Source organism: Brachyhypopomus gauderio, chromosome 5, assembly GCF_052324685.1.
Source record: "Brachyhypopomus gauderio isolate BG-103 chromosome 5, BGAUD_0.2, whole genome shotgun sequence".
Lineage (NCBI taxonomy): Eukaryota > Metazoa > Chordata > Actinopteri > Gymnotiformes > Hypopomidae > Brachyhypopomus > Brachyhypopomus gauderio.
The window spans coordinates 9,792,429-9,809,463 of record NC_135215.1 but is presented as its reverse complement, the minus strand read 5'-3'; the positions used below and the strand labels follow the sequence as shown (position 1 = coordinate 9,809,463).

The 17,035-nt window shown below is 44.7% G+C and overlaps 2 protein-coding genes across 3 annotated transcripts; both read left to right on the top strand.

The window, feature by feature from the left end:
• The first annotated feature begins 793 nt into the window (after positions 1-793).
• On the top strand, positions 794-4,529 carry LOC143513806 (uncharacterized). 2 transcript variants are annotated; one of them, XM_077004524.1, is made up of 5 exons: positions 794-1,315; positions 2,993-3,184; positions 3,432-3,585; positions 3,756-3,950; positions 4,045-4,529. In XM_077004524.1, exons 1-5 carry the CDS (start codon positions 1,111-1,113, stop codon positions 4,265-4,267), a joined length of 969 nt encoding a protein of 322 aa, XP_076860639.1. In that variant the 5' UTR covers positions 794-1,110; the 3' UTR covers positions 4,268-4,529. The 2 variants fall into 2 exon arrangements, with proteins under 2 accessions (XP_076860639.1, XP_076860637.1); XM_077004522.1 differs by having other exon boundaries at positions 794-1,327.
• A 974-nt stretch (positions 4,530-5,503) lies between these two features.
• On the top strand, positions 5,504-16,735 carry c5h12orf56 (chromosome 5 C12orf56 homolog). The gene is made up of 14 exons (XM_077004514.1): positions 5,504-5,887; positions 6,578-6,740; positions 9,032-9,110; positions 11,189-11,507; positions 11,643-11,734; positions 12,745-13,090; positions 13,712-13,800; positions 14,059-14,148; positions 14,256-14,308; positions 14,371-14,399; positions 14,706-14,786; positions 14,899-14,976; positions 15,372-15,550; positions 16,226-16,735. Exons 1-14 carry the CDS (start codon positions 5,645-5,647, stop codon positions 16,350-16,352), a joined length of 1,968 nt encoding a protein of 655 aa, XP_076860629.1. The 5' UTR covers positions 5,504-5,644; the 3' UTR covers positions 16,353-16,735.
• Positions 16,736-17,035: the final 300 nt, after the last annotated feature.

Sequence of the window (17,035 nt, the reverse complement as noted above, 5' to 3'; positions counted from 1 at the left end):
CTCAGTTAAGCTAATCGGTTGGTTCCTTAACATGGCAGTCTCATCTCACATTTTAACATAACGTTTACTTAAATAGTGAAACTTGCCCGTTAAACGGTACGTTAAATCTCCGCTGCGCTCTGCTGAAAAACGTTTGACTTGCTGACGTCACTGCGCATGCGTGGATCCTGCAACTTGAAGGTTTGCGTTGAGTATACTCACCTGTATTTAGTTTCTGAGGTGTTTCATAAAAAAATGGGACTTTACTAAAATTATATGAGTTAAATCACTAGGTTATTATGAATTAAGTAAAGGTTACTACTGTTTTATGATTAAGCAATGGCGTTATCTTTTACAGTGCAATAGAAGGGCTTGGGTAGAACTTGAATAATCTGGTTCTTCCTCGGTAATTTATTTTGGGTTAGGAAATGATCTCAGTAAAAGTGAAAGTGGAGTGAAAGTTGCCGGTCAAGATTGTTAAAGCGTCATTTCATGTCATTACAGTGCACAGAGTAGAGCGGCCTAAAACCTATGGCATTTTCCTGAGAGAGAGGGAAAGAGAGGAGGAGAGAGGATGAGAGAGGGGGAGAGACAGAGGAGTAGAGATGGAGAGAGAAAAAGAGAGAGAGGACGAGAGAGGGAGAGAGAGGACGAGAGAGGGGCAGAGACAGACGAGGAGAGAGGGAGAGAGAGGCAGAGAGAGATCAGCAAGTTTAAGAGTGCATAAATCTTATACATGTTACGTTACGCAGCACATGCCCTTAGTGGAACAGCCAGCAGCCAAATCGAGTGAGTGAGAGTGAGAGTGAAAAAGTGAGAGTGAGAGAATGAGAGTAAGAATGAGAATGAATGCTTAAAGGCTGCGCACAGCTGGCCACATCCGTGGAGAACGAAAGCAAAGAGCCATCAGCACAGCAAAACAGTAGTTAATATAAATAGGTTATATACAAGTACAGTATGTAAAAGGACAGTGTTCAAAAGGACAGTATTTAAAAGGACAGTATTTAGAAGGACAGCCTTTGACGGCAGGTAACTAGGAGTGTCCTCCAGAGGCCACAGGCGTGTCGGAGCCTGAACCTGAGAGAGCAGAACTCCTGACCTTTTCTTGTTTGTAACCCACATTCTTCAAATATGACTGCGAGCGTCAGCAAGCCAAGGATCTTCTGGACAGCGCTCTGCATTGCTACGTGGACTCTAGCGTCTAATACGACTCGAGCGCAAGCGTCTTCAGCCAGTTCCACCTTTCTGTCCACCAGCATAGCTGCTACATTAGACAGCCCCGGCATCGGAGTGACTGCTGCCACCAGCTACACAGGGTCCACAAGTGAGTCCACAGGTGAGTCCACAGGTGAGTCTTTACCACACTGTGCTTTCCATTTTTATTACTGTAGTTTTACACAAATGAAATTCTGATTGGCCACTGGCATGGGGATACGGTATTATACAAGGAGGAGCAAGTTTATTCATTACATTAAAACCTTTTTAGAACTTAGTCAACTAATCTCAAAATCAGATAATTTCTTAATATTATTTAATATACCATTATAGTATGCAGCACTTTTTTGTAATCTAACTATTAGAACTCTCATCTGATAAATGTTATGTTGAAAGTTCTTCATCTAAACTGTGTGTGACTCCTAGCACTGTAATGTTCCTCATGTAATGACAAACCTGTACTTACTCTAAACCTTAATGGAACTATGTCCACGCTGCAGTTCAGCAGTAAGGACTTTAATGGGCGGGTTGAGGAGAAACTTTATTACCACAGCTAATGTTACAGCAGTATCATAGTAACTGTAATCCATCAAATCTTCAACACCGTCACCAACACACATGCAGTGATAAAATATCTCTGCTTGCACAGAAACACACATATCACAGACACAAACACACATACAACCACACAAACACACATACAACCACACCACACACACAAAAGCATATCACATTATAACCTGACAAGAACCCACTGTATAGCTCATGAGGGATTTGCCTCAAAGCCTTTTTTGTGCGTTTGGATATATCGCACACCATGAAAATTCAGTGGTTTATTGTATAATGCCAAAGAGATTTCTCATATAGGATACATGCCGGTTAAACTGTGTGTGTGGTTGAACGTTCTCTGGCGAGTGTGTGAGCTGTTGTATGAGTGTACGCCACAGCCTGTGTGTGGTCGAGCCCCAGAACCGGGCCCCAGAACCGGGCCCCAGAACCGCTCCAATCTCAGCCCACAGGAAACTATGCAGACAACTATGCAGGGGATGAATTTTTTATGTGCCACTCTAATCTTTATTTAATCATGTTCTCTTCTGAGAGAAACCCTATGGCATTACCCTGGTGAGGCAGAGAAAGTGAGAGAGAGGGAGAGAGAAAGAGAGAGAGAGAGAGGGAGAGAGAGAAAGAGAGAGGGAGAGAGAGAGAGAGAGAGAAGGAGTGAGAGAGAAGGAGAGAGCTGAATGGTATGACAGGGAAATGAAGAAATTGCTGGAGTTTGAAGTAAGACAGCAGCTGTGTGTCAGGAGACACCATGGGAGCACTTGGCCCAGCAGGTATTGTCATTCCAGTTAAACCAGTTAAATGAGACTGGCATGCTGTTTATCACACAGCTACGTGCTGGTGCACAGGGGAGACAAACACACATGCTGGTGAGAAACATAAACACTGTCCTGTCAGGAGACTGAGCTCAATTTCAAAGTCAATTCAGTGAGCTGCAGAGCACTGTGGGAGAGGAACTGTGGGACTGAAAGAGACGGATTAAGAGTGAGAGAAAGGGATACTGAGACAATGAGAAATGGAGGAGAAACAGGAGAAAATGAAGGGAAAGGAAGGAACAGCATGAGGGCAGCAGAGAGGGCAGCCCCCCCCCACACACACACACACACATACACACACGTATATATGAAATATATATTTGATGTATGTGTAAATCTCAACAATCTTGTTATTGGTTCCTGTCCATTCAAGTTTGTGTGTGTGTTGTGTGTGCACTTATGCGTGTGTGTGTTTGTGTCAGATGTGGTGTGTTTACCCCCGTTACACCCCCGGTGGGGCTCGTTCTCCGTGATGAACACTGCAGGGGGGTCCAGGGACACAGTCCTGGTCTTCTGGTGCCAGGAGGGTTTTCAACTGGTGGGCAGTGACAAAATGTCCTGTGTCCTGCAGGATGGTGTTCCTCGCTGGAACAAAAACCCTCCTGTCTGTGAGCGTAAGACCAGCTCCTAACAGATGTGGAAAATACATACACAACATACACACCACACACACACCAGACTCGAGAATGGTGTGTGTGTTTTAACAGTTTGATTGCATTTTACCAGAAAACTTTAATAAACCCAGAAATGGCTAAACAAAGTTTCTACAATAGCTTGAACACCTGCATCACATACAGTACAGTGTCATGCTGTCTTAGCTAACAGCTGTGGTCAGTTGGGTTTGTGCCGTGTGTCTGGTAGCCATTCCCAGACCGGAGGACCACGGCCTACGCCTGGCGCTGCTGGTGTCGGCAGTGAGTAGCATCATCATCCTCGTCATGTCTGTCTCCTTCATCATCTGCTGTGTGCAGGAGTGTGGAAGTGAGGCAAAGGACCAATGGAGAGAAGGCAGAAGGTACACACACACACACACACACACGCACGCACGCACACACACTTACATATCCACACACACACACACACACAAAAGGTTGTGAAGAGAAAACGAACAGTGGTGACGTGACTAGATTGGAGAAGGGTTGGAGAAGTGATGACAAGGTTATTCAGTTCCTGCCGTTCCTGTAGGGGGAGCTCTAGGCTCCAGTCCTGCCAGAGTAGTGAGTGTTGGATGGAGAGGAGCCCCTCCAACACTCGGAAAAAGGAAGATTGGTGCACCTTTTCCCCTCCAAAGATCTGCCAGAGTTTGGAGGCCGCATGGCCCATCACCAGCCCCTTACATATGGGGCATCTTTCTGGCTACGAGAACCATGGCTATGAGAGGTAAAGAGCTGTCAGAAACAAAGAACTGAAATGTTATAAGGTAGCAAATGAAAAGTAAAGTGTGAGCACATGCGTGTATGTGTGTGTGTGTCAGGAGTCAGGAGGGCCTACTAACCACCCCTGCGCCTGGACTGTACCCTCACATGGTGCTTCAGAGAGTGTCCACACCAAGTGCCCCCAGTGAGCCTGGATTCATCCACCTCTCTGCCCCGACTCTTACAGACAGCCCTCCCAAACAACCATTTAACCAAGCCCCACCCATCCAACTTGTACCACCCCCTAACCCAAGCCCCTCCTACAACAGTCTGTGCCCATAGCAATGATGCACCCCCTTCCTCTCACCTTTGGTGGCTGCAGAGGGGGCCATGACTGGACAGAACAGAAGAACAGAAATGTCCTGGAGTAACCTGATGGTTTGGAGCCAGTTTGGCTACTCTGGAGTATGACATAGCATTTAGCATTTTCACCAGTCTCAGTTTGTTAACTAAAACCTTGAGAATATGTATTGTTAGTATGTATTGTTAGTATGTGTTGTTAGTATGTATTGTTAGTATGAGTCATTGTACCTGTGCTGCATTATCAGAGCAGGTGTGTGTCAAATGTCTTGAGTATGTGCTCATCTAGCACTAGTAATCAATTCTATATAACAACATTCTACTAATTGATTTCATGTATGTATTTTCTACACAAAAATTGTATGAACTGATACTGATGAATAAATCATAAAATTTATAATCAGAAAAATATGATTTTTATGAATCATAAAATAAATCATAACAGCTTTGGGGTGTTTCAAAAGACCAGGACCAGCTGCTCGAGGGAGATGTTCACAACTCCACATCTCATCAGTCTGATCCCTTGTCCTCTCAGGACTACTCCATATCTCATCAGTCTAGTAACACCACTAGACCCTTGCAGATTATCCAGAATGCATCTGCATCTTATATTCACTCACCACTCCACTGTTGTGTTCCTTCCACTGGCTTCCTGGAGACACACATCAGATTTAAAACCCTGACACTTCCTGTAGACACACACCTCAGATCTAAAACCCTGACATTTGTCTACGAAGCCAAACACGAGCAGCTTCCTCCTTCGTGAGAGCCCAGGTGTCCCTCCACATCACATCTCTCACCCTGCATGCCTCAACATTGAACAAAGATACCTTTGTACATTTTGCTACTGAATAATATCCAGTATACCGCTACAGCAATAGCCACAAGATGGCGCCCCAGTTTACATTTTTACCTGATGCTTTATTGCCAGGTGTGCCCATCTGATACACAAATGTACTTTTGAACCGAACTGAACTGGAATTTTTTTTTTCATTATTTATCCCCAAGGTATATTTTTGTGGCATTCACAGTTGGGATATGTTCATCCTTTCCGTCCAAAGGAGATATACGGGATAACAGGTTTCATTGACGTGTTGCTTTTTGAGTCTTGTCTATCTGAGATGCTTTTGTAACCCAGGTATCCTGCGCTGATGGGAGCGACTGTCTTGTCCAATCACGTCGCTGTTTATGTAGACAGCACTAGATAGTCCACAGAGACTAGGATTGGGACTTTTGAGAATGGAGGTTCCGCTAAAGGGAGTATTTTAAAACTTTTGTTCTGTTGGTGTGTGAAGCCAGCTAACGCGAGGGTGGTCTTTCACGCGCTGAGGTGTGTGTTACGCGTGGCAGGTGGCAGTGATGGCAAAGACCAACTCGCTTTATCGGAGAAATAGCAAGCTCGAGACTTTTCTTAAAAGAAACACAGACCGAGATGTGTATGAGCGGATACGTGCCTACGAGCCGTGCGTTGTCATCTCCGAGACTGTTAAGAAAGCATTCATGCACGTTGTACTCAGCGATGACTGCGTCTACCTGACCGAGTATCCGCCACGCACCCTGCAGCCGGCGGTGCGATTCAGACACATCATAGACATCGTGTTGGTAAGTGGGACAGGTTGAACGTTTCTTTTGGCGACATCACTGTGCCAGTCAGTATTCATTTTATATGGAGAATAATTCTGGGACAAAAATATTAAGTTGTGAATAACCATATGAAATGCACCATCTTTTAAAATGACGCAAGTGTTTTGATTATTAATTCCTTTATTCATTAATGCATTAATACTACCAATGAACGCAAATAATTAGACAGGGCTTCACATTAGACTAGGTTTTAAAGACATATATTCTCATTGTGTTGATTAGATGTACACAGTAAATAGAATTTTACAGATACTATTTAAAACGCCTGAGATAATAATTCATCGTGGTTTAAAAGGGAGAATGCTTTAATATGCATCGGTTTGTGATAATGTAATAATGAACAGTCCATTTACTTGTAGAAATTAGTTGTATTATTCTAATACAAATTGGAAGTGTACGTGTGTGTGTGTGTGTGTGTGTGTGTGTGTGTGTGTGTGTGTGTGTGTGTGTTAATCTGGAATAAGGTGTATCAAAATCCCGAACAGATCCACACAGTAAGATTATCAGGATGCTTAGACCGTATTATTCAAATCGCACAATTAAGCAAATATAGACACTCATGAGCTGTAATCATGAACTGTAAACATGATCTGCAAAGCAGAAGTTTGTTTGTCTGTTATTGTGTGTTTTTCATTTACACACTCACAGATCAACGATTTGCCAGACTTCCTCAGTGGCAGAGAGCGAGAACAATCTCTTCACATATGTGTTGTCTACACCAGTTCAAAGGATTCTGGGAAGAGAGGACTAAGAACTAGAGACGCTATGTCCATGCCACTGGGACACCTGAGAACCAGCCCCTCTGTGGAGGGTAAGACGTGTTAAAACAGGATCAGCCCCTCTATGGAGGGTAAGATGTGTTAAAACAGGATCAGCCCCTCTATGGAGGGTAAGACATGTTAAAACAGGATCGGCCCCTCTATGGAGGGTAAGACATGTTAAAACAGGATCGGCCCCTCTATGGAGGGTAAGACGTGTTAAAACAGGATCGGCCCCTCTATGGAGGGTAAGACATGTTAAAACAGGATCAGCCCCTCTATGGAGGGTAAGACATGTTAAAACAGGATCGGCCCCTCTATGGAGGGTAAGACGTGTTAAAACAGGATCGGCCCCTCTATGGAGGGTAAGACATGTTAAAACAGGATCAGCCCCTCTATGGAGGGTAAGACATGTTAAAACAGGATCGGCCCCTCTATGGAGGGTAAGACGTGTTAAAACAGGATCAGCCCCTCTGTGGAGGGTTAGACATGTTAACATGCTAAGAGCTGATTTCTTGAAAGCTGCCCAACACATTCACTGACACAATTAATTGAAGGTGCATGAGTGAACTGACCAGGCAGACACACATTTTAAAACAAAAACAAAACAGCTGCCTTCAAAATAAAAGCAGTGAAGTTTTATTTCATGCACTTATTACAGTGTAATAGATGTCATAGTCACACATTTACCTTTGACTTCTAACTTATCAATATTTTCATGCGGGCCAGTCAGAGATAGTCAGAGGGCTGGATGTGGCTCTCTGGATGTAGATGGGGCCGTACAATGCCCAGGTCTGAATTAGCACATGAGTTAGACTACGCATGAGACACTGTTGCACCATGGAATGTTTCTCAGTGCACGAGTTCCAGACATACAGATTATATGGACGCACAATAAGATCATGATGGAGATGACTGAAGAGGCTACGCTGGTGGATGGGAAATTTAAATATAAGAAACTTCCAGATGGAAGTACAAACAAAAATAGTGTTATTTGCACTTTATGTATGAAAATCACGTCAGTACTGTCACCTGTTCTCTTCATCCTCCTACTGTCAGTACTGTCGTATGTTCTCTTCATCCTCCTGCTGTCAGTACTGTCGCATGTTCTCTTCATCCTCCTGCTGTCAGTACTGTCGTATGTTCTCTTCATCCTCCTGCTGTCAGTACTGTCGCATGTTCTCTTCATCCTCCTGCTGTCAGTACTGTCGCATGTTCTCTTCATCCTCCTGCTGTCAGTACTGTCGCATGTTCTCTTCATCCTCCTGCTGTCAGTACTGTCGTATGTTCTCTTCATCCTCCTGCTGTCAGTACTGTCGCATGTTCTCTTCATCCTCCTGCTGTCAGTACTGTCGTATGTTCTCTTCATCCTCCTGCTGTCAGTACTGTCGCATGTTCTCTTCATCCTCCTACTGTCAGTACTGTCGTATGTTCTCTTCATCCTCCTGCTGTCAGTACTGTCGCATGTTCTCTTCATCCTCCTGCTGTCAGTACTGTCGTATGTTCTCTTCATCCTCCTGCTGTCAGTACTGTCGCATGTTCTCTTCATCCTCCTGCTGTCAGTACTGTCGTATGTTCTCTTCATCCTCCTGCTGTCAGTACTGTCGCATGTTCTCTTCATCCTCCTGCTGTCAGTACTGTCACATGTTCTCTTCATCCTCCTGCTGTCAGTACTGTCGTATGTTCTCTTCATCCTCCTGCTGTCAGTACTGTCGCATGTTCTCTTCATCCTCCTACTGTCAGTACTGTCGCATGTTCTCTTCATCCTCCTGCTGTCAGTACTGTCGTATGTTCTCTTCATCCTCCTGCTGTCAGTACTGTCGTATGTTCTCTTCATCCTCCTGCTGTCAGTACTGTCGCATGTCCTCTTCATCCTCCTGCTGTCAGTACTGTCGTAAGTTCTCTTCATCCTCCTGCTGTCAGTACTGTCGCATGTGTTCTTCATCCTGCCCTTCCTCCTGCTGTGCTTGTCAGGACACCTGCATGTGGCTGTTTGACTCTATAAAGAGACTCTCACCTCCCCAATGTCAGATGTGAAGCTGCTGGTGTGGTGCAGGATCAGAGCCACTCTGCCCAACACACAAGGACAGGCAGCACCAGACCAGCGCTGGAGATGTTTAGACTACCTCACATCCCTCATGTTCTGCTCTCTCAGATTAACAATCCCATTTCTCAGAGTGTAGCAAAGGCGCCGACTCTGGACTGTGATGGTTGGTTCTGATGTTGGTTCTGATGTAGTCCTTCTGGGCTCCTTATGAGATCTTGCACTGATAATTGTGCAGGACTGTGTGCAAAATGTGCCAGTTAAATACTTGTCTTTTGCCTCCATCTTCATCTCTGAAAGGAAACGGCACTGTCTGCTCATCCACACATTTAGCGCCACCAGAAGGTGATGACTGGGGCCTGCATGCACCATTAAAGAGGTAGACCCTCCCTCCCTCACTCCCTCCTTCACTTCCTCCCTCATTCACTCACTCACTCCCTCACTCACTTCCTCCCTCACTCTCTCCCTCACTCCCTCACTCCCTCCCTCCCTCCCTCACTTCCTCCCTCATTCACTCACTCCCTCTCTCCCTCGCTCACTTCCACCCTCATTCACTCCCTCATTCCCTGGTATTTTTCCCAACCCCTTTCCCAGCATGCTTATCTCCATGCTGCAGATTCGTCCACTCCCAACTCCCACCAGCATTGTGACATCATTTGTTCATTCATGAATATTCATAAACATTAACAACATCAGCATCCTCCATGACAATACATTTACTCCACCCTCCATTACAGTCCATCCACTGCACCTCCATCACCAATACAGCTACTGCACCTCTGTTATTGACACCTCCAGTGTTTCCAGAGAATAAACTCTAAGACTAATCCTACATATCTATATGTATTTTTAACATGCAAACAATGTTACATTTAAAATTATTAAACGTTATGTTACGTTTAACATTATTAAACATTACATTATTTTCAGTTAAACTACATTAAGAAGCTCTTATTTAGGCAGTAAATTGCTGTCTGAAATAAGAGAGTCTTCCAAGAGAGCAGAGGGTTGAATCAGGGAGGCAGTGAGAACCTTGGTCAGGTTACTCATGAAGTTTTAATGACTTCAGTAAGAGAAGGAAAGGGTTGTATGTTCACATCAAAGCAAACAGCAGAGTGTCACGTTCAGCTTAAGGGAAAGCACATACTGAAAACATGGCCTGCTTTCTCAGCAGTTATTGCTAGTTTTACGTAATCTGGATTTAATCTGGTGCATGCCTTTACTTCATCCGTGTTCATCATTCTCAGAATAAACTGGGTTGGTTTTGGTGGATTGTGGACTGAATCAGTTCTGATCCCAAACCAACTATGTTTATACAACATATCAGAATTACATACTGCATGCCCCCAGACAGCCTTCAGTGGACAACACAGGATCAGCCTCAGAGACCAGCGCTTTTAATAGTCATGCAGGGGAAATATCACAACTGATGAAGGTGTGTGAATCTGCATAATTGATGAAGAACTGATGGAGGTGTGATGGAGGTGTGTACATCATCATGACTGATGGAGGAGTGCAGGCAAGACCGGAGAGTATGTGATCGTTTAGAACTTCAGCTCACAAAGCTTCTCTCACATTCAGCCCCAGGGAGTCCATTAGCTCCAGTTTAACGGTCCTTTGCCAGAGCCTGCCACTACCACCGGAGGCCACGACACTGTCGCCTGAGACGGGGGAGTGTACCAACACACACAAGAGAAGGCGGAACCCTCCCCGAGGGTCACTACAGCCTTCAGGCATCAGTCTTTTAGGTTTGCAGAGGATTGGTAGAATTTTGGAGAATTGGCGATTATCATTTAAATGGATTATGGTGGTTTTTCTTTATTTTTAGGAGCGATATGTAGGCCAGTGTGTTGAACAATAAGATACTTTGGGATATTGTGCATTGTGCACCGGCTCATAGTGAACCGAACAAGTCATGGTGTGTATTCGTGTTTCCATAGTGAATGTCACCATGTCTAGTGGTGATTAATACTGGCTGAAAATGAATGAAAACGAATTGCTTTGTGATCAGATCCAGCATATATATATATATATATATATATATATATATATATATATATATATATATATATATATATATATATATATATATATATATATGCGCTGCCATTGTTTCTTCAAATTTAGTACCACTATTGAAATGTAAGATAAAAGTTAATTAAAAGAAATGTAAAGAAAGTTAAAGATCATAAATAATCTGCAATTTCAAAATGTATATGAATAACTTCTGTCAGAATTGCATGCCTGGATATTGCTGTGAGCAAGCTGAATGACTATTAGGCATTAGTTTATGACCTAAAGGAATTATATTGATTGTTCACTGTGTGTGCGCGCGCGTGTGTGTGTGTGTGTGTGTGTGCGTGCGTGTGTGCGTGCGTGTGTGCGTGCGTGCGTGTGTGTGTGTGTGCATGTGTGTGTGTGTGTGTGTGTGTGTGTGTGTGTGTGTGTGTGTTTCAGAGATGACAGAGGCAGCAATCAGAGGGTCATAAAGTGCCGTTCCATGTCCTGCCCTCCCTGCCCAAACAGGCCCCAGTGCTTAAGCCACACCCCCTCACCTCAGGTGAGCCACGCCTCTAGGGTCAACCGAGTTCAGCCACGGGCCCTGGTGGTTGGACGCAGGAGCTTCTCATTGGCCAGGCTGATGAAGAGGACGTTCAGGAAGAGGCAGAGGGAGTCAGAGTGGGAGGAGCAGGAGGCGGAGCTTCATCTGTATGCTGTGTCACGCTCATCACGATTATACCTCCATCTCCAAAGCTCCTGGAACAGATATTTAATGGTAAGAGACCAACATGTTCTTTTTGCTTTTGTCATTAGTAGCTTTTAGAATAATTGCAGGTTTGGAATAATAATGTGAAACCCAACGTTCATCCCTACACATTTCACCACAGCGTTTTCTACTGCTTTACTGTAGAGATCTACACTGATGTTGGACCCTCTGTACATGAAGAAATGCAACAAGTCACCGTCTGCGTCGCCTAGGAAACAGAGACAGCCTGAAAGCAGGTGAGGTGCCATGCTTCCTGCCAGTGCCTGATGTCACATGCGGATCCAAACCCCATAATCACACGTGTGACCTGTCCCCATAATCACACGTGGTGTGTCCCCATAATCACACATGTGGTGTGTCCCCATAATCACACATGTGGTGTGTCCCCATAATCACACGTGGTGTGTCCCCATAATCACACATGTGGTGTGTCCCCATAATCACACATGTGGTGTGTCCCCATAATCACACGTGGTGTGTCCCCATAATCACACGTGGTGTGTCCCCATAATCACACATGTGGTGTGTCCCCATAATCACACATGTGGTGTGTCCCCATAATCACACATGTGGTGTGTCCCCATAATCACACGTGGTGTGTCCCCATAATCACACATGTGGTGTGTCCCCATAATCACGCATGTGGTGTGTCCCCATAATCACATGTGGTGTGTCCCCATAATCACACATGTGGCCTGTCCTGTCCTGCACCTCCACCAGGACTAACACTCTGCTGTGTGTCTGTGTCTCCACATGTACTGTGTGTCTGTGTGTGTGTGTGTCTGCATGTGTGTCTGCATGTGTGCTCTGCGTTGTGCTCTGTGTGTGTCTCTGCGTGTGTTCTCTGCGTGTGCTCTGTGTGTGTCTCTGCGTGTGTTCTCTGCGTTGTGCTCTGTGTGTGTCTCTGCATGTGATTTGAGTGTGTCTCTGCATGTGTGCTCTGTGTGTGTTCTCTACATGTGCTCTGTGTGTGTTTGTGTGTGTGTGTCTGTGTGTGCTCTGCGTTTGCTCTGAGTGTGTCTCTGCATGTGTCTCTGCGTGTGTCTCTGTGTGTGTTCTCTGCATGTGCTCACTGCATGTGCTCTCTGCATGTGCTCTGTGTGTGTCTCTGTGTGTGCTCTGTGTTTGCCTTTTGTGTGTCTGTGTGTGTCTCTGCGTGTGTCTCTGTGTGTGTGTCAATGTGTGTCTATGTGTGTCTCTGCATGTGTTTCTGTGTGTCTGCGTGAGTTCTCTGTGTGTCTCTATGTGTCTCTGTGTGTGTTCTCTGCATGTCCCTGCGTGTCCCTGCGTGTGTCTCTGCGTGTCTCTGTGTGTGTTCTCTGTGTGTCTCTGTGTGTCTCTGCATGTGTCTCTGTGTGTCCCTGTGTGTGTTCTCTGTGTGTCTCTGGATGTGTCTCTGTGTGTCCCTGTGTGTCCCTGCATGTCCCTGTGTGTGCAGGGCTCCCAGCTGTGAGCAGACCTCCCGCCTCTTCCAGCAGCTGAGAGCTGAGCTGGTGCAGGAGTGCCTGGCCATGGAGAACCTGCACCTGCTGCTACAGGAGCTGCACACGGCCGCACACCATCATGCTGCCGTCAGGACACTCTTCTGGAGAGTATGTCAGCCAGCCAGACAGCCTACCAGCCTGAATACTGGCCAGACAGACAGCCCACCAGCCTGAAAAGCAGCCAGACAGACACAGGGGCGCAGATGGCACTGGGGACAGGGGGGACATGTCCCCTCCAGATTTATATTGACCCCATCCGAAATCTAGCATCTACAAGCATAAACGTATATATTGTACAGCTTGGTCCCCCTCACTTCAGAATTACCATCTGCGCCGATGGACAGACAGCCCACCAGCCTGAATACCAGCCAGACAGACAGCCCACCAGCTAGACAGACAGCCCACCAGTCTGAATACCAGCCAGACAGACAGCCCACCAGCCTCAGCACCAGCAGCATGAGGGACTAGTAATAATACAGTAATAGTACATACTAGTTATAATACAGTAATAGTACATACTAGTAATAATACAGTAAATAGTACATACTAGTAATAATACAGTAAATAGTACATACTAGTAAACATTCATTTTGTTGCATATTTTCAAATGAAAATCACTAGAGGGAATTTTGCTGTCAGCAATATTTGGTCCGATCTATACTCGAGGTGTGTGTGTGCACGTGCGTGTGTGTGTGTGTGTCTGGGTGCATATGTGTGTGTGTTCATCAGTCGGCTGAGCTGTATCCCTTGCTGGTGCACACACTGGTGGAGAACTCTACAGTCTCTCAGGACAGACCGCACACCACTGACAGACTGCAGTGAGTCCTTTTCATCTCCACAGTAAACACAAATCAAGAGGGAAGTTCATTTCAATTTTGTAAGAAATGAGTTTGTAAGATGTTTTAGGTTTAGGACTACACTATGTGTGATCCTAAGGGGCTCGCATAGCCAAAACCCAGGGTGATGTGGGCTGACCTCTCTGTACTGGAGTGCTCCCAGTACTCCCTGTACTCCCAGTACTCTCTTCTCTGCCCTCTGTCCCTGTGCCTGAGCGCTGTTTTATTCTGTCTCACCAGGCTTTGCACAATGCTGGTCGAGACACTCAGCCTGATGTTCCGTGAGACGGAGTTGGAACCTGCTCGCCAAAGTGTGGTAACATTCAAGCAGTGAGTAACCATAGTATAGGATTCATCTCTGGACCGTAGGACTGTGGGTCAAAAGAATTCAGAAGTGGGGACAGGAGATGAGAAGATGTTGGCCTCCGTGTGTGTAGGGGCACTGTGATGGCCTCCATGCTCCTGGCTGTGCTGCGGGACCCTGACCTGCACCTCCATGATACCCCGTCCCTCCAACACAACCAGATTACATCACATGAAGAGGCAAGACGGGACCCTTCACCTGCAGTTCTAGTTCTGCTGTGGTGGTGGTGCTGTGCTGCAGCAGTGATCCGGGTTCAGTAGATGTCTCATCTTAACCAGAGATTAAATTACGATAAGACATCTGTGAGTTTAGGTTAAGACATCTGTTTACCAGAAGCATTTTATCAGTCACCGAGTGTGCATGTGTGTGTGCATGTGTGTGTGTGTTCGTGTGTGTGTGTGTGTGTGTGTGTGTGTGTGTGTGTGTGTGTGTGTGTGTGTGTGTGCGCGTGTGTGTGTGTGTGTGTGTGTGTGTGTGCGTGTGTGTGTGTGTGTGTTTGTGTGTGTGTGTGTGTGTGTGTGAGATACAATTACAGGCCTTACAAGCAGAGTATCAGGATGCTGCATCTGTTCTTGTGTTTGAGGTGCTTCTGTTTTGTCAGGACGTGAGTCTCACTCTTCACTCTTCACAACATCATTCCTGTCTAGAATGCATCTGTATGTTGAACTCCAGCCATGTAGGAATACTCACAAACCATCTGATTTTTTTTCTCAAAGGCAAGCCACACCCCCAGTTCAGGACACTATCTTACTGTGGGCTGGATTTTTACAACATTTCAGTCACATACTTCCTTTGTAAGTCTCTTTGAAATGTTGTACTCTTCGTGGATAATAAATTTTAATATTGTATCATTATATACATTAATCTGTATTACATTTAGAGATTAGTTTAGCTCTAAATTCTGAATGACTTTATCTGGATTTGCTGTGTTGGAACTGCTCAGTAGAACAAAGCAGTGCCAGGACACACGTGTGCCAGGACACACATGTGCCAGGACACACGTGTGCCAGGACACACGTGTGCTGACATCAATGGCCACTGTGGAATAAATCCATCAGGCACAGTGCAGGACCACCACACCACCAGTTACAGGATGGACAGTAACATGTGGCATGAATGTGTGTGCATCAGTGCATCAGTACACAGTCATCCCCGTGACCCTCAGCTGCCGTCGGGTTTGTCTGTGTAGGTGGAGTTTGTGGGCTACCAGGCCCAGCAGGTGGTGCTAGCCCTGGCTCCCTCACAACGTCCCCTGAGTCCATCTCAGGCCGTCCTGCTGTACCAACGCTGCAGTGTCCTTCTGGCCTGCATGCAGAACAGCGCCACCCTCAGGGCCTACATCACAACAGAGTTCAGAGAGGAGTTCAGGTAAGAGCAGACGGCGGCTCGTGGACCTGGACGCTATGGGCTATGCAGCACGAGGTTGTCTGAACATCAGAAATAACATACTAATGTAATAAATATTATTACCTTCAATTTGTGTTGCACCTTTAAAAAACAAGTTTACAAAGTGCTTTACATGATAAAGAGAATATATTTAATGTGTATAATACATATAATAGAAGTAAATGAAAAAGATGCAAAAAATAATTTAAAAGTAATAAAAAAAATAACTCAAGAAAAAGTGACCATTCAGAATTCAGTATTAAATTAAACAGTATTAAAGTCAACTTAGCAGGTGATTAAGAGTTTAAATTATCAAAGGTATCCATCATTGTTCCAATTGAATATTAGAATCTTTTACAGTGCCTGTAAATGCTGTTTGTTCTACAGATGATTTCTGTAGAATTCTAGTAGCACTATGTGTATGAGAAGTGCATGTGGTTGTAGCACTGGCCTATGTGAACAGAGGCCCTTGTGAACAGTGGCCCTTGTGAACAGTGACCCATGTGTACAGCAGAACTTCTCTACAGTTCATTCAACATGGCCCTGACTACTAAAGTTCATTTTTTTGCAGTTTAAAAGTAGCTATTCATATAATTTGTGATTAATTGTGTCACCAGCTAATCCGACATTTTTTATGTACTGTTTTTATTCTCCTAGATATTTCGTTGGACTGTCAGGGCTGGAAGACAAACTTCCTCCTCACTACCCCATTAGCACAGCAGCACTGCATCTCCTCACAACACTGCACATACACATGCTTCACCATCCTTTCACCATGGATTAAAAACACTGTTTACCACCATATCCATAACCCAAATCTCTCTCACACACACACACACACACACATGCCCTCACACACACACACACACACACACACACACACACACACACACACACATGCCCTCACACACACATTCACATACATATGCACATGCACACACTCCCTTACAGAAACGTATTCCTGACCTGCGCTGGACCTTAAAAGCACAATACCAGCCCTTGTGTGAACACATTATTTGTGTGTGTCGTATTAAGTGACATATGAAGACTGTTACAATGTTATACACAATGCGTTTCTCAATGAAATAATCTTTCAGTCCCTTCTAAATAAAGCAGGCTAAAATTCCACCAAAGATATTGTCAAATGAACAGTATTTTTATGCACGGTTTCCCACTATAATATGTATGTTTTCTACAGTACATTTAGATGTGCACTCCAATCTGTAAGCACATTATTCTTTGTTTGATTTACTGGTGTTTTAATTGTTTTCTCTTACTGAATTGACTGAAATAAAGGATTTTATAAATGAATTGATGATTTTGACTTTGCATTCCAATACAACTTAATAACATTTAAATTCACAGGATTTTACTTTTTGTCTTATTAGCTAACAAGTTTTTTTTATTATATTAGAATACTAGATATAAGCAAATTACATTACGATAATGCAGTAACACAAGTAATAA